The sequence below is a fragment of the Centropristis striata genome, chromosome 6 (genome assembly GCF_030273125.1).
Source record: "Centropristis striata isolate RG_2023a ecotype Rhode Island chromosome 6, C.striata_1.0, whole genome shotgun sequence".
NCBI classification, from domain to species: domain Eukaryota; kingdom Metazoa; phylum Chordata; class Actinopteri; order Perciformes; family Serranidae; genus Centropristis; species Centropristis striata.
In genome coordinates this window covers 10,019,954-10,041,192 of record NC_081522.1, presented here as the reverse complement: position 1 = coordinate 10,041,192, position 21,239 = coordinate 10,019,954, and the positions used below count along the sequence as shown (strand labels likewise).

Here is a 21,239-nt window from a genome sequence, read left to right as displayed (position 1 = left end):
ACTACTGCACACGCCTTGTGCCAGCTCTGTTGGCCGCTGTGCAAAACTTTTGTTATACCAGCTGCAGAATTGTTTTTTGTTAACCGTATTGTTTGTGTCGATCTACTGCAGAGTTGAGTCTGTAGAGAAGGTGAGTCCAGTGGAGAAGAGATATGAACCCCTGCCCCAAATCAGCCCGTCATCACAGTACGGGCCCCCCGCGTCAGCCATCCCACCCAACACACTGCCCAAGCTCAGTCCCAGTGACCCCAGTAAGTGCTCCAACTGTTCCTGCCTGAATAACTCTGTAGCAGTGCAAAGATGTGTCACTTCTGTTGTTTACGGCTGTTACAAAGTTGTATTTTTATTATAGATTAATCTGCAAATCAGTTGAGTTTTAGTCCATAAAGTGTTTTTCACTCATATGTCTCATGTCTCATTGTTACTATTTTATAGTTCAAATGGTTAATCAATTAAATGAGAAAAAATAATTAAAAAAAATAGAATTTCTGGATTAAACAAAAATGTTAATTGTTAGTTGCAGCCCCAATATAAATGATGTTGTCACTGTAACAAAACATACATTTCATTGAGGTTACTGTAAATAATTTGAGAGAATTATCCAAACCTCTAAAGAGTGATAATATAGCACTTTGACAAGGTCTCTCCTTTATATGTTTCCAGTCAACTCCATACCCGAGCCGTTGAGCTCACCAAATCCTAAACCCGAGCTGCCAGCTCTCCGGCCGGCCAGCAGGGACGAATCCGCCCCAGGTGGCTACCTGCCCCCCAGGGGCATCCCCGACAAATCCCCCGTCAACGGCACCGACACAGCACCCCCGAAGACGCTGGGTGCTCCTGCTCCAACTAGCTATAACCGCTACGTCCCCAAGCCATACACCAGCTCCGCCCGGCCCTTCGAGCGCAAGTTTGAGAGCCCCAAGTTCAACCACAACCTGCTGCCCAACGACACACAGGTGAAGACGGACCTCCTCAGCAAGCCCAGCGTGGTGACCAACAGCGGCGGGAAGCCTCAGCTGTCACCACAGCCCCTCGACCACGACAGCGGCTTGGACACCTTCACACGCACTATAGACAACAGGCCCAAATACCAGCACAATAACATCAACGCCATCCCCAAGGCCATCCCTGTAAGGTGAGAAGCTCATAAATCTCCACATCCAGCAGCCGCAGCAGCAAGTTCTCTGAGGGTAATTACTGACAGAGACTTGTTTGCTCACCGGGGGTTTGTTCTCGTGTCCTCTGCTGTGCATTATTCTCTCTGCCTGCGCTGTTTTGACTGATGATGCTGACTCCTGTGCCTCCATCCCTCAGCCCCAGCACGCTGGACGATGACGACGAGGATGAAGGACACACGGTGGTTGCGACAGCCCGGGGGATCTTCAACTGTAACGGAGGGGTCCTGAGCTCCATTGAGACGGGCGTCAGCATCATCATCCCCCAGGGTGCCATCCCCGAGAGCGTGGAGCAGGAGATTTACTTCAAGGTGTGCCGGGACAACAGCATCCTGCCCCCCCTCGACAAGGAGAAAGGTCAGTCCTTGAGTTTCTTGTATCCTGAATATGTCGAGGAACAACCAGTCACTACATGTTAGAGTAGAATAAAACGCCTGAAGTTATATATTAACTGCTAAAACAATGGAGTTGTTTGTGAGTAGAGCTGATGCAGGATTTGACTGCATACATGGATTTTAAAAATGATTTATTGCATTAAAGTTTCAGCAGCACCTTAATACACGTTTTTATAACTTTTATATTTCATTATACAAATGATGCATTATCTTATTAAATATGTGCATAACATACATGAACATACATTTCCAAAACAGAAATCTGAACATTTGGATAAATCTGAGTTCAAAATTCATGTTTCATTTTGTTAAAATATTTTTACAGAGGGTATTTTGGATATTTCTTCAGTTTAATGTTATGTAAGAGTAAAGAAAACAGAAAATATCCACATTAAAGAAACAGAAATGAATGAATTTGTAATTAGTAACTATTATATTAATCAGTAAATCTTTGCAGCTCTACTTTTGCCACTCCATAAATCTGAAAATTCGGTCACCACCCATAAATATTTGAGATTTCAAATCATGTTTAAATATGCAAAAGCAGCATTATCTAGTGTCAACCTCTGGTGCATTCAGGAGAAGTGTCTAACCTTAAGTAAAATAACATCCATGCCAGCAGTTATATTTAGAGGATTTTTAATTAAATAATTAGCATTAAGCGCCACAGGAGTACGGTCATTTAATTAACCTGACAAGTCGGATAACAGTTAATTCTCTTTCACAATGAAGGCCTGGCAACAGACTCTATTTTCTCTCTTGATTGAGTAATAAATAATCCTGTGCACTGATTAATTCCTGCATGTTTAATTTGTGAAATTTAAATCTTGTTGTGTGTCTGTGCAGGTGAAACGCTGCTAAGTCCGCTGGTGATGTGTGGCCCGCATGGACTCAAGTTCCTGAAGCCGGTGGAGCTGCGCTTACCTCACTGTGCGTCTATGACCCCTGATGGTTGGTCTTTTGCTCTAAAATCCTCCGACTCCTCGTCGGGTACGCTGTCCTCTGTCCTTCTGGGGTCTTTGGGCTGGCTTTAGTGATCAGAGAGGAGACTTTCTTGTTGTCTGACTCCATTTTAATCATCTCTGTTTTCCATATTCCCTCTCACTTCTTCTTCATGCATGTGCTGTTTGGAGATTTGACTTGTTTTCTGGTTTTCATGCTTAATATGAACTGAGGAACCTAATTTATTTCACAGTTAAAAAAAAAAATATTTATATATATATAAACTTTTAGTCTATTAACACAAACCGGATTCCAAAAAAAGGTTTGATGCTGTGAAATTCAGTTGAAAACACAACAAAGAAGAAATCTAATACTCAAACTGGGAAACTCATTGTGGATTTGATTATGTTTTTATTTATGTTTTCCACAGTGTTCAAACTTTTTTTGGAATCATGGTTGTAGATTTGAGTCAGTTGCCAGAAAATGTATCAAATATTTTTTTATGATTTATTAACATTACTTCAGTTCCAGCTCCACAGATGTTAATACTTTTCTTTCTCTTATATGACACTAAACTGAATTACTTGTTTTGTCAAATCAACAGTCAAAAACCAAAAAATATTCAGAGTTACTCATGAAGGCCATTTTTCACTATTTTCTGCCTTTTTTAAAAACCAAACAATTAATTGGGACAGTAGTCAGCAGGTTAATTGGAAATGGAAATAATCATTAGTTGCAGCCTTAAATGCATTTTTACCTCATTTATTATTGTTTGTTATAATTAATTATTTTGCATGGCAACCTAGTGTTAGCAGGCATTCTGTTAATTTGAGATTTTGGAAAACAATTCTCTTTATAAATGGATTGAGAAAAGCTTTCTTGAAAGCAGTTCATGCTTCAGTAATGCATGATGTGTAACGACCATGTCACTTTCTGTTTATATGATTAGTGAATCATCAATTAATGAATGTTAACTCACAGTTACTCACCAGATTAGCTGGAATCCAGTTACATAAAAAAAAGGTAATTTCTGAGTTTAATCAGCCTCTGAAAGTAGAACGGAAACTATTCAGTTACCATTTATACATTAGGTAATCATTTGTAAACTGGTGTTTTGGCTTTATTTGAGGTGACACAAGTCAACCAGGTAACTTGGACTGTAATGGTGATCTGATGTTATTACTTATAATACATTTATGGTCATTCAGCTACCTTTGAAAGACTCCACAGGCTTCACTTGAGCTCCTCCAGTATAATATTGCTGGACCCATGATGGGAAGCCTAAAAAAGGTTTCTTTGTCAAAATCTGATGCCATATGCACAAAACTGTGTGTAGGAGCAAATACAGAAATATGCATATACATTGCTTTCATCAGATTTATAAAGCTGCACTTGTGCCTTATTCTGTGTTTTAAAACAAAAATGCACGGGCCTTATTTCCACACCCACATTTCACCAAAAATATATTTAGAAATGCCCTTAAATATCTGTCTGCCTATTGATCAGTTGTGACAGAAAGTGCAGTTCTCCTACAGAGCAGCTGTTATTACGCACAGTCTGTAGCGTCCCTACCACTAATTCATCACTTATTTCTGCAAGCCATCATTGCAGTAAATTCTCAGTCATCATCATTAATAATCGCAGAAGGATGATCAATAATTCATTCATAGCGTTCATGTTGAAACAGACTTTACAAAGTGCTTCAAATTAAGTTAAAATCATTAACAGAGAGATGAGAGCTGCAGTGTAAATTTTACAAAATGCAGAAATTCATCCTTCATAAATAATTCAGAATTAAGTTTATACATTTATAAATGCATCTTTTGATTTACAATAAATAAATACACAATCAGTGAAATTTGCCATCAAAAGAAGTTACTGTAGCTTCCAGCCACTAGCTTCATAAACGGACGTTATGTAACACAAAATGTAATGACAGTATATATTTAGGACATTACATGGTGAAGATGCTAATACTTAAGATAATAATGATTAAAATGATGGATACTTATGTTCCTTTCATAATCCTGTTTAACCATAGACTAATAAATAGGTAGTATATGTAAATAAGAATATACATATGAAGACAATAATAAACCAACTTTTAAAAAACATAAAAAAACAAAAAAACACTACAAGTATAATAAGATAATAACAATAATCATAATAAAAATAATAAAGATAAGAGAAAAAAAAACATAATTTAAAAAAATAATTAAAAAAGCGATTTCAAGGGATCAGGTATCGCTCGTATTAATGGGGATCATTGTTTGTTAAACCTATTAATTTTTCAACCATAATCTTCCTATAATTTTTTCCATGTTAAAGATATTTTTGAGTCTGTCCTTCCACTGATTTATGCTGGGTGGTTGTGGTTTTAACCAGCTTTTTGAAAACACTCTTCTCTTTGTAACTGGATTCCAGCTCATTTGGAGGCACATAAATTCATGTATGAAGTAACTGAGTTAACATTCATTAAATTTGAATGATCCATTAACTAATTACATAAAGTCATGGCGAGCAACAGGAATTAATTTCCTGCTTAAATGTTTTTATGTGCACTTTCATTCATCATCATCCGTTCTTATTCAGACTTATTCTTTCAGAATAATGTCTTTTGTTTTGAGCATCTAATGTGTTTTATTTCTGCAAGGGAGGAGCTCCAGCAGCTGACATCTTGTCTGTTTTTTCTGCAGGTGATCCCAAAACCTGGCAGAACAAATCTCTCCCCGGAGACCCAAACTACCTGGTGGGTGCAAACTGTGTGTCTGTGCTCATTGACCACTTCTGAAGAGGGCAACAGCTGGCCTGTTACTGAATGTGATAAACAGGGGGACCTCAGTCGCCCCTGCTGCGCTCCCTCCACTGGAGCGGGGTGCACGATGCTCCATGAAGTACGAACCTGATACTCTCACGTTGTTTACTGTGCCCAAAAATTAAAAAAAGAAAAAAACTTCACACACACACACAAGGAGAGTCGGAGGAGTCCAGCATCCCCAACGCTGTACTCTCGTTATTTTCTTTCTTTCTTTCTTTTTTTTCGGTGCTTTCAAGGCTTGCAAAAAATGAAGAATAAAACAAGTTATTTAAACAAAGGAACTGAAGTTGGAATGCATGACCAGTGCCACAGACTGAATAATCACGTTTTGACATTTTTAGCTAATTTTGTAAAAGGTCAGAGCGGTGCAAGAAAAAGGAGAATTTTGGAAACTTGTTTAATATTGCAAATGGGATTTTTTGCGTACTGTAAAAAAAAAAGAAGAAAAATTTAAAAATTACAACAAAAAAAACAACACACTCACAAACAGCAAAGTTGGTATATGCAAAACTTTTGTTTGTGAGTTCTGTGGTCATGCGTTTCACTCATGAAGGATCTCTGAGGACTTGAGAAATGCTGAGCCTGACTCATGAAGGAAAAAAATAATAAAGAAAAATGAAGGTTAAGTATTAGTATCAGACGCCCGTTTGTTCCGACAGGGCTCTCTCTGTTTAAAACTGATGTTTTGTAGCAATGTTTTACCATAGATAAATATACTGACTTGATTTTACAAACTCCTGCTGTCTAGAGATCTATGCATGTGCTATGACTCAGGTCCAGAAGCCTGCTACTACTAAGTTCAACACATGAAAATCTCATCGTACACTGCAAGCAGTGATGCCTTATCTGCATATTAACTTTTCAGTGAAACTTTAAAAACATCGGATCCTTCAGTTATAGCGATCACTACGGAAAGAAAAAGTTGTCTCTGCATTTTTCTCATAAACAGTGAACTTGGATTTAGCACACGAGAATAATTGAGGCTGATGAAAAGGTATGCTTTCTTTTACTGCTATGCATATGAAGTCTGAGGAAATACAAAAAGCTAGAAGATGTTTAAATTGTGGCTGTACATATTGCTAGTATATGGCCTTGGTTCTCTGTAAATGAACTTTTGTACATCTTTGTTATTTTGTATAAAAGAGAAAACATTTGTTAAAAAAGAGAAAGCGGTTACATTGGTTATGTTTGTATTCTGGTTATACCCCTGAGCCTTGGAACTGACATAAGCAGTAATAAGTCTGACTTTTCTACAAACATATACACACACTACTTAAGGCATTTTTAACAGTCAGAAAACTTTTTATTCTTATTTACAAAATAGAGAAGTGCTTGGTTTAAATGATTTTAAAAGATGTACTTGAGGGGGTCTGCTGTGAAGAGTGGTCCCTTCCTTTATTTGTGATACTGGATGCTGTATTGTGTGCCCTGAAATGTATTTTTGTACTAATAGACAATTTATTATGGCACATCAGTACTATTTTCTTTTGATATGATAACACTGCTTCAACCCAACACTAGTTTATGTTCCTGTGTGGCTGACATTATTTTTATTTATTTTGATTTTTCTTCGGTTCAACTTCTTTTATTTTTTCCTTTGCGACACATTTCTAAGTATACCACTGTATTAATAAATAAATTCATTTTTAAAGTAACTGTCAGTGTGTTGTGTTGATCTGAGCTTCCAGATGTTTTACATATCGACACACCCAAACTGTTTCTCTGCCAAACGATTCCTTTGTGATTTGTGAGTTTGGCGACTGTATTGACTGTGTTCAAGTTTTCTGACATTCGCAGCTGCTTACTTATTTATTCCACATGTGAACTCCTCCAAAGGTCAGGTGGATTATTCTGTTTACGCTAATGTAAATCCAATGCTGACAGTCCTTATTTGAAGATTAACAGTTAGTGGCATGCATCCTATTGGTTTTCTAAGCACAATGGAATTTAATTTTCCTTAAAGGGATAGTTTAGATTTAAGAGGGGTCGTATGAGGTACTTAACCATAGTCAGCATGTTGCCTATAGTACAGAAGTGTTCAAAATAATAGCAGTCCAATGTGACTAACCAGATTAATCCAGGTTTTTACTATATTTTTTATTGCTACATGGCAAACGATTTACCAGTAGGTGCAGTAGATTCTCAGAAAACCAACAAGACCCAGCATTCGTGATATGCACGCTCTTAAGGCTGTGCAATTAGGCAATTAGTTGAAGGTGCTGTGTTTAAAAAAAAAAGCAGTGTCTGCTGTTGACTTTACAAACTCAAAACTATTTTGTACAAACTTTTTTGTTTCTGGGATTTAACAATCCTGTGAATCACTAAACTAATATTTAGTTGTATGACCACAGTTTTTATAACTGCTTCACATCTGTGTGGCATGGAGTCAACCAACTTGTGGAACCTTTCAGCTGTTATTCCACTCCAAGATTCTTTAACAACATTCCACAATTCATTTACATTTCTTGGTTTTGCTTCAGAAACAGCATTTTTGATGTCACCCCACAAGTTCTCAATTGGATTAAGGTCCACTCCATAACATCAATGTTGTTGGTTTGGAACCTAGATTTTGCTGGTTTACTAGTGTGTTTGGGGTCATTGTCATGTTGAAACACCCATTTTAAGGGCATGTCCTCTTCAGCATAAGGCAACATGACCTCTTCAAGTATTTTGACATATGCAAACTGATCCATGATCCCTGGTATGTGATAAATAGGCCCAACACCATAGTAGGAGAAACATGCCCATATCATGATGCTTCACTGTCTTCACTGTGTACTGTGGCTTGAATTCAGAGTTTGGGGCTCGTCTCACAAACTGTCTGCGGCCCTTGGACCCAAAAAGAACAATTTTACTCTCATTAGTCCACAAAATGTCCTCTTCTGAACATGCCTTTTTTTTAAAAGAGGGACTTTGCGGGGGATCCTTGTAAATAGATTAGCTTCACACAGACGTCTTCTAACTGTCACAGCACTTACAGGTAACTCCAGACTGTTTTTGATCATCCTGGAGCTGATCATTGGCTGCGCCTTTGCCATTCTGCTTATTCTTCCATCCATTTTGATGGTTGTCTTCCGTTTTCTGCCACGTGTCTCTGGTTTTGCTCTCCATTTTAAAGTATTGGAGATCATTTTAGCTGAGCAGCCTATAATTGTTTGAACCTCTTTTGTTTTCCCCTTTCCAATCAACTTTTTAATCAAAGTACGCTGTTCTTCTGAACAATGTCTTGAACGACCCATTTTCTTAAGGCTTTCAAAGAGAAATGCATGTTCAACAAGTGCTGGCTTCATCCTTAAATAGAGGCCACCTGATTCACACCTGTTTTTTCAGAAAATTGATGACTTCACTGATTGAATGCCACACTGCTATATCTTTGAAAACACCCCTTTCAACTAATTGCCCAATTGCACAGCCTTAAGAGCTGCATATCACCAATGCTGGGTCTTGTTGGTTTTCTGAGAATCTACTGCACCTACTGGTACCTTGTTTGCCTTGTAGCAATACAAAATATACTAAAAACCTGGATTAATCTAGTTAGTCACACTGACTGCTATTATTTTGAACACTACTGTACTTATCCATAGTCAGTGTGTTGCCTATAGTAGATGGCGGCCGACATGCTCCCAATTTAAAGGAGGCAGCAGCTAAACGTATTTTAAAATATCAGTTTAGGCGTCCGCTCAGGAGTCAGACAGCCCTTTCTGTTGGGGAACTGAAGCCATTATCTAGAAAAGATGCTGATCTACCACTGCCTCAGTTGATTAGTTTGTGTTATTGTGTACTTTATTTTGTGACTTTGGTTAGTTTGGATTCACAAAGTCAAACAAACTAACCAATGGAGGCAGCGTTAGACCTGCAGCCTGCTGTGTTCTGCATGATAAAATTGCTGTTTTTGGCAAAAGGAGTCTGATGGCTTTGAAGAAAGGATAAATTGCTTTAACGGCTAAACTTAAAGAGAGCTATCTGGTAGCAAGAGAAAGTTGTGAATATCTTCAAAATACAGCATACACTTTCAAATATGAAACAATTTTTTTCATGTGGTTAAATAAGTTTTGCTGCAGCCCCCGTCCACAGCAGTATATCACGTTGCTTCTCCACCAGTGCTTCTGTCAGCTTCTCCACTGATTTCCTAAAAAAACAGAACTGTCACTTTCAAAATGAATATCCTGGTGTCATTTTGGAGGTGGTAGATTGTGACACTATTGTGTTACACTGAGAGGAACCTAAAATAATAGAAACATCTATCATAAAGAATCAGTCTAGTTCAATATCAACACAAACTGCAGCTCCAAAATGTTGCATGAACAGCATTTCAAAAGATGTTTTGACAAAAAAACTAGACACTGTACCTTCATTAAGGTAGCATGTATTGCAGGACTGGTTAATTAGACTACATTAGCTCTTAAAACACTTAAAAGTGACTGTATGAAGCTATACTACTTTAAATTATTGTCTGAGATAGTTTTTTTAAAACCCAAAACTAGTTCAGTCACATAAAAAAACCTCAAAACTAAGAATATAAGAAGTTAAGAAGTTTAACTAGAAACAAGATGCCAACAAGACTACAGTGCCAAGTATTTTCTTAGTAAATGTGTAATAAAGGTTTCAGGTCTTAAAGTAACACACTTTTAACCCAGTTGTGATAATCAAAAATTAAAGTGAAGTAATAGTCAGAAAAACAGATGTTTGAGTGGTGGGGAAACTTTCTCAGCTTTGTGAAACCAGCTGATTCCAACATTTTTCCAAAGTTAGTCACGTGACTGAGCTTGTGACAAAGGTTGTGTGGCTCAATTACCCCACCAGTCAGAAAGTTGTTGAGACAGTACATTATGAAGGCTTCCAGATAAAACAACAGAGAACCAAGGTACAGTGCAACACAAAGACCAAAATACTCCCTCTGTGTTGCATAATAAAGCTGCAGTCAAGCAGTGTGTGATGTTAGTGCATACACGCTGATAAAGTAAATGACTCAGTGCAAAGGTTCACTGATAAACCTGCAACAGATTGCACATATGTGACATAAGGCAATCTGAAAATCCAATGGTTCGCTACCTCTGACCTACAAACTCAGAAAGAGTCAGGGGGAAAAGACAACCAGAGTTTTATTATTAAAAGTACAACAGTGGCAGTAAGACATACCTGTATATCACATACTGTCAAATACATTTACAAAAACTGTAGAGATGCAAGGTACTTGTGTTAATGGAGAAAAAAAAGTAGTCTCTTAAAACATGGTGTGACTCAGTGTGTCCCTGAGATTAGTAGACTGTTTATGTAAGGGGTCGTCTGCTTCAACAATGCCTATTTTCTGTGTTAGAGTTTTATTTCCCTGCAAGTGATTGCTCTGTAGATGTCCTCTGTCATGGGAACGTACGTCTTTTTCTCCGAATCTAAGAAGTATAAAGGATCTTGGATGTGAGCTGGGTGGAATCCCTCCTCCACCAGCTTCACTTTCTTCATCTTGAATGTCCCCGTCAACTCCAGGCGGGGCTACAAGACACACATTGTGAATTTTAAAAACACTTTTCTCTAATGATGCACCACAGATACTAATCTTAAGAAGCATATAGTGTAACAGCCAGATGTCATAGATCCACGTTTCTCCTATCAATGCTCTAAATTATGTGTTTCTGTTACATTCACACTTGCAGTCAGCTGACTCTGTTAATAACCTCATGTTGAGATAAAATGATCTCAGTCAACTCCACACAGTGAGGTGTACAGATTTAAAAATCTGGGAAAAGCAGAGCACTGATATTGGATCTGTAATCAGTATCAGAGGATATTTGTCAATGTTTAACTTGGGTATGGGCTTGGTTCAAAATTACAACATTTATCATGTCCAGAAACTGTGAAAGCAGATGTTTTTGTTGGATTTTCACATTTCTGACCATCCATGAATGAATCCTGTTTGAGTAAACTCTTCTATCAGGAAAATAACCAACTGTAAACTTAGAATGGTGAAGAATGACATGATTCTAAATTGCACAAATTAGGTCCTTTAAAAAAACCTTAGACTCTGCCCTTCTCGAATGACTCGGCTGAGGCCAACAGTCACGTTACAGAAATTCAGTGAAACTTTGAACTGCTGGCTGTTTACACAGAGCTGAGAGGAGAGGACAGCAGATGTTTGAGGTAGAGGTTGTAAAAATATAAAAAATTAAACATGTGGAGCCCCCATTTTTCATCTAATATTGTATATATAGATGCCAAAAAAGCATAGCAGCTTATGTGGGAAAACCCAGTGCTAAAAGTCTACTAATCATGTGCTTGTAAAACCCATAAAATCTCACTAAATTAGATCTGAACTGAGAAAAAAGTTTCAGCAACGTACAAATAAGGAACAGTAGATCCTGTTCAAATACAAAGCTGCAGGTGCATGAAAAAGGACAAAAGTGTTCCGTAGATTAAAAACTTATTTTTTTTACCTGAATTCTGATGAATCGAGGTCTTGCATACGCTGGGAGATAGTTGACAACCTGCTTGTAGGTGTCTGAACAGTCGAAATCTTCTCCTTCTCTCAGAGTGACAGTTGCCATGCCGATCCGTCCTTCATGACCTTTTCAGACAATACGATTAAACACGCACAGAAAATATTCTGTATGTAAACGTGGCTTGACATTTGGATCAGTGTTTTTACCTTCAACTTTAACACCATAGACATTTGCCTGCAAAATGCAATGAGCCATTGTGAGACTGTCTGCAACCTCCGATGTGGCAACGTTTTCTCCTTTCCACCTGTAACAAGAAACAAGCAACAGAAAAAAACAAAAGTTTAAACAACAAAACAAAGTTTATGATTCAAAAATGACATCAACATTTTGATGCTTTAATTTCATGCATCTACTTCGCGTCATCCCGGAAGATTTAGGGAATATCCTCACTAAACCATCTAAATCTGATTTATTCATGCTCAAACACCTGAACAAAAGGAAAACCTCCTCTCCTTTGAAAGGACAAAGCTAACAGATCAACACTAAATGAGTCCCTACTTGCCTGAAAGTGTCACCAACTCGATCCTGAAAGTACACAAAGTTCATGTCATCAAATCGAAGTAAATCTCCAGTGTTGAAGTACAGGTCGCCTTTTTTCAACACGTTTCGGAGCCTCTTCTTCTCAGTCTGTGTTTGGTTGCCGGCGTACCCGACAAAGGGAGATCTCGGAGTAACCCTTCCCACCAAAAGACCAGTCTCACCTGACAGAAAAATGCATGAAATCTGTGATGCTTTAAGGTTGCATGTTTCATAAAATAATTCAGCAGCTGGAAGTGTTTTTGCTTAATAAAAAGACAAACAATCTGCTGCTTTTGTGTCAAAGAAAGAAAAGTGAGAAAAACACAGGCATGTTTCCACCTGTAATAGTGACTCACCTATGGCCGCCTCGATGCACAGACCCTCAGAGTTCCTGATCGGCTCCTCCTTCTCAATGTCAAACTTGATCAAAGTGTACGGGAAGAAAAACTACATGGAAGAAAGAAAATGCTAGTTAGTTAAAAGCTTTATTGTCTGTGAATAGTGTGGTGAATGTGAACGTGTTTCAGCTTAATGTATTCTTTTTTTTTTTAAAGATATTTTTTGGGCCATTTTTTGGGCTTTATTGAGGACAGAGTGAAGGGGGAGACAGAGGGGAAGACATGTGGGAAAGGGCTCCGAGTCGGATTCGAACCCGCGCCGCCCGCTTACGAGGACAATGCCTCTGGTACGCGGGAACGCCCCAGCTTAATGTATTCTAACCACCTAAAAAAATGTATATACATTTAAGTTTATACGGTTATCTGTGCTCTCTGTAAAGCCACCAGACTCCCTTGACAAATCATTTTACCTTGTAAAACACAGGACTTGCTGGTTTAGCTCTGCCTCGTCCGATTCATTTGTTTTTGTATGACTTTGAATCCAGACTATCCCTTTAAAATACCAAAGTCACACAATAACAAAAAAACTAACAGATCAGAGCAGTTGTACACCGGCAAATGCTGTGTTCTGTTCGGGAAAATTACTGTTTTTGTCAATGGAGTCTGATAGCTTTGAGGAGATCATAGACGGAACAGCTTCAGTCCTCATGGCAGCACTAAAGGAAAAGTCAGTGGATTCATGATGTTATACAGATTCACTTTCTAGAAACCAAGAACATCTGTACCAAAATTTCATGACAATTCATCTCATAGTTTTTGTTCTTTTTCTTACCTTGTGGACAAAATTGACTCGCCCCACTGCACCGATCTTGGACGTGTAATTGATGAAGCCGATGTTTCCCTCTGTGGCGGCGTACAGCTCTCTGACTTTAATGTCCCCGAATCGATTCAGAAACTCCGACCAAATGTCTGTTCGGACTCCATTTCCGATGGCAATCCTCACCGTGTGGTTCTTCTCGTTGTCTTTCTGCAAAAAGTCACATTGACTCAGAATCAAAACGGACACATGCAACTCTCCACGTCCTCCATCAGAACAAAATGTCATTATTTTTACCTTGGGCGTGTTGCAGAGGTAGCGCATTGTTTCACCGATGTACTGCATCACTGTCACATTATACTTCCTGCAGTCGTCCCAGAACTGAGACGCGGAGAACTTCCTCTTCAGAACAATGGTCACACCTGCAATTAACATCACATATCACAGCTTTTATTTCAGTGAAAACATACACGCCACATTCTTCAGCACTGAAACCAGGTGTGTTTAAGTTTTTAAGAGGATTATTATTACCTCTCTCGATGGCTCCGACCATCCCGATGAGGAAGCCTGCACTGTGATAGAGCGGCAGGTTGATGTAGAAGATGTCGTCTGATGTGATTCCAGATACTGCCTGAATGAAGGAGGCGGCCCAAACCCTCTCATGGGTGACGACGGCGGCTTTAGGCAAACCTTCCAAGGTCAAAGACAAATAAATGATCTCAGGTTCTTGAGTATGATAGGCACAGGTAGTATTAGGGATGTCAAGTTTTGAAATCTTGATCCAACAATGGATCAAATCATTTCATGTAACATGAAAGGGATCCCTTGTAGGACATGATACAGAGATTTATCACTGCACTCTGTACTTCCTGTCTGCTTTTTAGAGTCAGTTAGCTCACTGTTTTTTTACAGCCTGCAGCTTTAATGTTCTGGCTCACTCATATCTCTGACATCAGCCTTGTTTTTACAGCAGAAAACACAAACGGCAGACAAACAAAATAAGCAACAAGCTGGTGAACATAGTGGAGCGTTTAGCTGCTAAAGAGACAGATATTATCCACCAGATATTAATGCAGGTTCTTTTTTATGCAAAAAAGCCAGACCTTTGCTGGTTTCATGTTTCTTAAATGTGAATTTTATGGGGGGTTTTTTTCATATGTGATAATAAACTTTGGATTTTTGGACTAAAATACGGCTTAAACAAGTCATTTCAAGACAGAAAATGACAACCTAATGGTCAACCGATTAATCAAGAAAATAATTGGTGGATTAATCAGAACATGAGACTGATGTTTTGATCCCTACAGAGTCAGAGTCTTGCCTCAAATGTGGAAAGATATCGCTCCTCTCCAACACACCTGCATAAAAAATACTAAATGTGCAAATAATTTTCCTACCCTGCTGGTATTATCACAGTCAACATGTCAAACAAATGAGAAGCGAGTTAAAATCTGAAATGTATGAAAATGTAAATGTATGAACACAGAGTATTTTTTAGTCGGAAAAGATGAACTGCTGATTACTTAATGCAGTAGATAGAATATTAGAAGCAGTGGCATGCAGGTCAATTTTACAGCATCACAAACTAAAAATGGCCACAAAGCAGAATCAACACATCTGTAAAACAACTGAACATCATGATGTATTGAAGGACTGTATCAGACTGCATGAGTTTTAGTTTACCTGTGGTGCCCGACGTGTAGATGTACAGAGCAGTGCTCTTGATGTTGACGTTGGCTCTGAGGTCCCGGGACATCGGCTCATCTGAGGCCTGGGAGATCTTATCAGACAAAGTGTTGATGCCCTGCACGCTGCAGCTCTCTGACAGCAAGTACACACTGATGCCTTGCTCTCTCAGCGTCGGTAAAACCTCCTCTACGGCGCTCTGCAGCTCTGCAAACACAGAGAGGCCATTCAACTTCTACACAATAAGTCAGAGGGCTGTGTTGCGCAATGCAGCACATGTAGGCTTGTCTCATGTTACCTCACATCCCACCGGGACATAAGCTCATGGTGCAGGCAAGTCAGCCTAAATGCATGCATTTCTCTGGGGGGGGAACTCTAGCACCAAAAATGGGAGCGGAGAAACAAGTTTTCATAGAGCCTCGAATTAACTCAGGACTGAATGTTCAGCATGCTGACTGCAGCCGTGAGTCATTAAGCTTTTGATCCTTACAACTTTTCCTGAAGAAGCTATTAGATACTGACTCATTAACTGTTAATAAAGTTGTTTTTTTGGTCTATAATCTAAAAAATATTAACTACTTTAAAATCAGACCGCTCTAGAAATAAAACAGATTGTTTAGAACAGATCAAATGAGAAATAAAACTAATAGTAACTGTTGTGTTATTGAGGGGGAAAAAAGGATCCTGTGGAGCTTAAGACTTAGTGATAGCTCAATATTATCTGAAAGGGTGCGCCAATATGAAGAAATACGTCGTCAAAACAACATTAAAATGTCTTTCATATATATTTTTCTATTTCTTTTCTATCAAAGTGTCATAAAAACAGGTGGTTGAACTGATTTTGTTTAATATTTGTCATTTGGGAGCTAAGCTGCAGCAAACCATCGAAAAATACAAAGAAAAAAGTATTTACTGTAATTAAAAATAGGCTTTACCATGTTGTTATATCTCTCAGACAACTTATTTATGTAATTACCAGACAACAAAGCTATATTGTGATATATATATATCGTTGTGGATATATGAATTTAACCATATTGGGAGAGATGATTTGGGTGTATTGCCCGGCTTTATCATCAGTTGTTGTCTTTTTCATGTAATCATAGTGTGATTAAACTTTCATTAAGTTTCATCAAGAATTCATTCAGAATAACTATTTCAATCAACATTATAGCACCTAAGCTGAATGAATGTAAAAACAATGTGGAGAGCATCAAAACTAACTAAATACCTTAATAATATTTTCCAAGATCTAATGGTAATAGTTTTTCGCCAGTGGACTTCTTTAGCAAGTTTTATCCTGGGTGTTGTTTAATTATTATCTGCTTTAGCTTTTTCAACTTTTTGTACACAGATGTAGTTATTAAAATGTTCCAAAATTATGTAAAATTGCTTATTGTACAGTATTCACACTTCAGTCTTCTATAAACTTAAGAAAAACACTGAGTAAACATGTTTCAGTTTTCATCCTGTTAATATTGTCTGTACTTGTCAATCTCCTGTAACATAAACTAATCAGCAGCAGCCTTTGATCAGTGATGAAAGGTGTTAAAAAAGGACACTGAGTACTGTCAGATAAACCCACAATTAAAAACAATATGTGGTTTGATGGTTGATTAAATTAAATCTGTTTCTTTGTATTTTAATCTCATGTGGAGCTCAGATATATTAATTTAAAATAGCAGCAGCACAGTTTACCTACAGACACTGAACTGTTCTTCATAATGACTCCTAGAGTCCAGAATGTTAGTTTAGTCCAATCCATTTTTATTATAATTGAATTTCATACTGTGTCAACATGGTGCACAGGCCTAATATATGGCATGCTGTAATAAATGTGCAGTGTGCTGTTGGCTCTGTTCCTGAAGCCCAGTGTGTTATCAAAAGATGCACTGAGAGTTCATTTAGGACAAAAGTTCATTTTGAGGTACTCCGGCCCTGATAGCGACATGTCACGTCATTATTTTTAACAAAGCAACTTATCTGATGCCTTTTGTGCAGCCTGAATGCCTAAACTAATCACCACCTGCAAAGTAAATACAGCTGTAGGAGGAATGCGATCAAATTTCATCCGTAATATCGTGGTTTTATATAAAAGAAAATTAAAAAACTGTGTAAAAGGTGCCAAAGTATGAAGTATTCAGATTTCTTTAACTTAAGTAAAAGCACCAATAAAACAATAACAAAAGTAATTTATTTAAAATCACATTTCAGTTAAAGTACCTTAATATTATCAGATAAATGTACTGTGACTGAAATATCATTATATATATATATATATATATATATATATACATATATTTAAGCAACATTTTACTGTTGTAGCTGACAGAGATGGAGCTGTTTTTAAAAACTGTAATATATTGTTGGTAGTTGTTTTATTTAGTTTGGGAATATTCTCTATTCTTTCTTATTTTTGTGTGTTTTCTCTCTGAGCCTTGAACAGTTATTTAAATAAAACCATGTGAGAGGTTTTGTCTCTCTGGCTGATGTGTCAACAGCTTACAGACGAGCGAAACGTGACGAGGGTGCCCAACTACACACTGCTTCTTTGTAAGAGGTCAGAAGCCAAAAGTGTTTGTAAGTCACCGGTTTAATGTTTAACTAGCCCACATGTTGCATAGTTTATCATATGTTTAAGTAAAATTATCATCTGAAAAGTAACCAGTATATGTAGAATAAATCTAGTGGAGTAAAAGTGCATAATTTCTCTCTAAAAATGTAGTTGAATAAAACAACATGAAATATAAATACTCTAGTGAAGAAATCCCTTGAACTTACAAAAGTAGACTATTTGACAGAAGTGTAAACTGCTGTTTTTGACTGAAGTACTTGCCTTAAACTATTTTTTTTCTCATGCACCAATACACCACAGCCCATTCCTTGTATGTGAAAACTTACTTGGCAATAACAGTAATAGTGATTCTGATTCAGAGATGTTCACTCCAGTCACAAATTTGATGACTTGCAACTTGAGAAAAAAAAGACTTGCAACTCGACTCAGACTTAAACACTCGTGACTTCACTTGGACTTGATCCTTTGACCAGAAAATACCTGACACCTTCCCCCGAGCCATGCTACATGCCATGCTATAAAAGTGTAATGTCAGCATTAGTATTTTATGATTTAGCCCAGTCACAATTGTTTGAACACACTTGTCTTAATAATTAACTACAAATAAAAATAACTCATAAATCAAATGTATTAATTGAAGATTCGCCTGTTTACAGGCCTTTGTTTACTGCCTTTGTACCAAACGATTTTAATACAGTTTTTTAACTGTATGACTGCATTGTAACTTTAACTCTTTTTTATAATTATTATTATATTTCTGCTTATCTCTTTGATATCCAAAGTGTTGTTTTCCTCTGTTGTTGTCCTCTTTAATGTGTTTTGTATAATCATGTAATATTGTATTATTATTACTAATCTTATAAATAAACTTGCCTTTCTTGGCCTTATTAATCTGTGACAAAAATGGCATTACATTTAGTAAAGAGTGAAGCTTAAAACCTCAAAGTTTAGGACTTGGGGATAAAGTGCAAAACAGTGACTTGGTTGCACCACTGCAAGTTGCACCAACTGGAAAAACTAAAAAGTACCATAAGGCTATATCATAGCTGTACTTTGCATGTTTAGAGACTAATGGTCGAGAATCCAGACGCACAGGGAGCTGAGGAGCCGCCGACACATGCAGTCACATCTCTGAGTCTCACCTGGAGAGGCGATGATCACTTTGGCCCCGCAGCAGGAGAAACAGTGCAGCAGACCCTTGGATCTGATGTTAAAGTTGAGCAGAGCAGCCGAACATCCCAGCTTCGCCAAACCGAGCCAGGTCCAAATGAAACTGGGCTCGTTGGCCAGAAACAAGGCGACCGTGTCCCCCTCCTTCAGCCCGGCTGCAGCCTGCAGGGCTCGGCCCACCCTGTTGCTCTGCTTGTCCACTTCTCCATAAGTATATTCACGTCCTTCAAAGTGCACGAAGATCTTATTGGGATGCCTCTTCGCTGCATCCAAGAAGCAGTCCAGGACGCTGTAAAAAGGTTTGATTTTCTTGTACTTGGTGAGCCTGATGCCGAGCTTAATGCTCCTCAGGATGTACATGAATTCCTCCCCGAAGTAAGGGGAAAGTGTCCGGAGGAAGGAGAAGGACAGGATAGCCAGTCCGGCCAAAACCGTAAACCAGATGTACATTTTGCAGGGCTACGCATGAGACATCTGTAGCCGAGAGGTAGAGGAGGTGGATGTTATGCAGCTCCGTGAAATTTGTGACAAAGTTCACCCACTCAACCCGGGGCGGTGCTCAAATCTGGCCCGCTGACCCCTCCTTCGTTCCGGAATGTTTTCAAGTTGCCAGACCGGGAGTTTCCACACCCAATGGGAACTGATTTTACTCTAATTTAAATCAATTTACATCTTATCCTCGTGTTGCATTATTTCCTTGTCATGCAACACAGTCAAAGTCACTTAAACTGTTAGAAATGTGATGAAATAAGATGACAGACATGAAGACAGAAGCTCTTTTCACACACTGCGACACCTACAGGTTATAATTCTGAACTGCAGTTTATTTTCTGCTAATTGTGTTTTTCAAGGGGGATATAAAATGCAAGCAGCTGGGAGCAAATGACAGTAAAATGCACTAATGTATATTAATTATTGTTATTAAAGTTTTAAATCACAACAGAAGCTCTGCAAGTGGCAACCCGCATCATAAATCCGCGATCTGAGCAAGAGGTGGGCGTGCACTCCTTTAACTGAGCGCTATTTGTCTGCTGATTTATGAGGAGGGGCGTTACACACACATTCACACCACTTACTCACACTCACACACACAGACACACACACACACACACACACACAGACACACACACACAGCACGTTAATGAGTATGTTCTTGTTTGCAAAAGATTTAAATTTTATTCATTCAAGCAATTTGCATGTTTTGGCCGATGAGTTATCAGTAAAATCATCAACTTTTAAAGATTTTTTCATCGTTTGAGCAGTAAATGTATCAAAATCTGTCAAACATTGAATAGACAGGCCTCCTCACTGTCTCATTTGAAATCTCTTCTTAAAACCCACCTCTTCTCGTTGGCTTTTAACACCACGTAGAGTGTTGATTTTATGATTTTTTTTAATGATGATTTTAGGTTTTTATGAGTATATAATGCATATTTTATTTTGTGCGGGCAGTGCATTTTATTTATTTTTTATTTTATTCCATTTTATGTAATTATATTTTATTGTTTTATTGTCTACTTATCTTTTTTATTGTGTTTTTATTGTGTTATCTATTTATTGTGTTTTTGTGCAGCACTTTGAATACCCTGTGTTTACTATAAACGTGCTATATAAATAAAGTGGATTGGATTGAATTAGAGACATTCATGTATATTAGGGATCACAGAGTCACTTAAACTGTTAGAAATGTGATGAAATAAGATTATTATTTATTATTATTTATGTTTTTATTTAAATGAATCAATTTGAACTATACCAAATGTCAGAATTTTGTGGGGATATACAAGGTAAAGCATATAGGATAACTTTGAGAAGGACTCAGAAGGACTGCAAAGATCAATAAAAGTAAACATGATAACTGTAGATGGTTCTTTTACCATAAAGATTAGCAATTTCAATAACAAACTGTGGAGTTTTACAGTCCGTCTGATCCTCTTGTAATCAGTGACCTCTTGGTTATTGATGTTGTTGTCCCTGTGTGAGCTGCCTCTCTACGTGTCAAGGTGTCCTCCATGCTGCTGATCCCCAGTCAGCTCCAGCTGGGTCACCCTGAACTCAAACAGAGGGCGAAAGGAGAGTTTCTGTCAAATCGGTAACCGATTTAACCAAAAGATCTCACATGAAACTTTCTCAGCTGATTACTTATTATGCTGGGCTTACACCAAACGATTTTCACAGTCCCAGACTAAAAACTGAAAGTCTTTAGTAAATCTAGGAGTCTTACTGGAGTCACAGCGCGCTCCTGTCATCCCGATCGTTAAGTGTAAGGTAGTAATCTGCGCTGTTTCTTATCAGTCTTTTCCTAGTCTT

At 38.0% G+C, this 21,239-nt stretch overlaps 2 protein-coding genes across 5 annotated transcripts in view; one reads left to right on the top strand and one right to left on the bottom strand.

Moving 5' to 3' along the window:
• Nucleotides 1–6,965, top strand: part of tjp1b (tight junction protein 1b) — a 65,400-nt gene extending 58,435 nt beyond the window's left edge. For all 4 annotated transcript variants that reach the window (XM_059335933.1, XM_059335934.1, XM_059335935.1 and 1 more), the window contains 5 exons: nucleotides 112–251; nucleotides 664–1,135; nucleotides 1,315–1,532; nucleotides 2,417–2,560; nucleotides 5,209–6,965. In XM_059335933.1, the coding sequence (XP_059191916.1) occupies nucleotides 112–251; nucleotides 664–1,135; nucleotides 1,315–1,532; nucleotides 2,417–2,560; nucleotides 5,209–5,303 (1,069 nt within the window). In that variant the 3' untranslated portion in view covers nucleotides 5,304–6,965. The remainder of the gene's footprint in view (nucleotides 1–111; nucleotides 252–663; nucleotides 1,136–1,314; nucleotides 1,533–2,416; nucleotides 2,561–5,208) is intronic.
• A 3,449-nt stretch (nucleotides 6,966–10,414) lies between these two features.
• On the bottom strand, nucleotides 10,415–19,475 carry zgc:101540 (hsFATP2a_ACSVL_like domain-containing protein). Its single transcript, XM_059336042.1, has 10 exons — nucleotides 18,902–19,475; nucleotides 15,182–15,391; nucleotides 14,030–14,188; nucleotides 13,796–13,920; nucleotides 13,514–13,708; nucleotides 12,700–12,790; nucleotides 12,327–12,525; nucleotides 11,971–12,068; nucleotides 11,759–11,889; nucleotides 10,415–10,820 (listed from the first exon to the last, which is right to left on the bottom strand). The coding sequence occupies exons 1-10, from the start codon at nucleotides 19,377–19,379 to the stop codon at nucleotides 10,644–10,646; spliced, it is 1,863 nt and encodes a 620-aa protein (XP_059192025.1). The 5' UTR covers nucleotides 19,380–19,475; the 3' UTR covers nucleotides 10,415–10,643.
• Nucleotides 19,476–21,239: the final 1,764 nt, after the last annotated feature.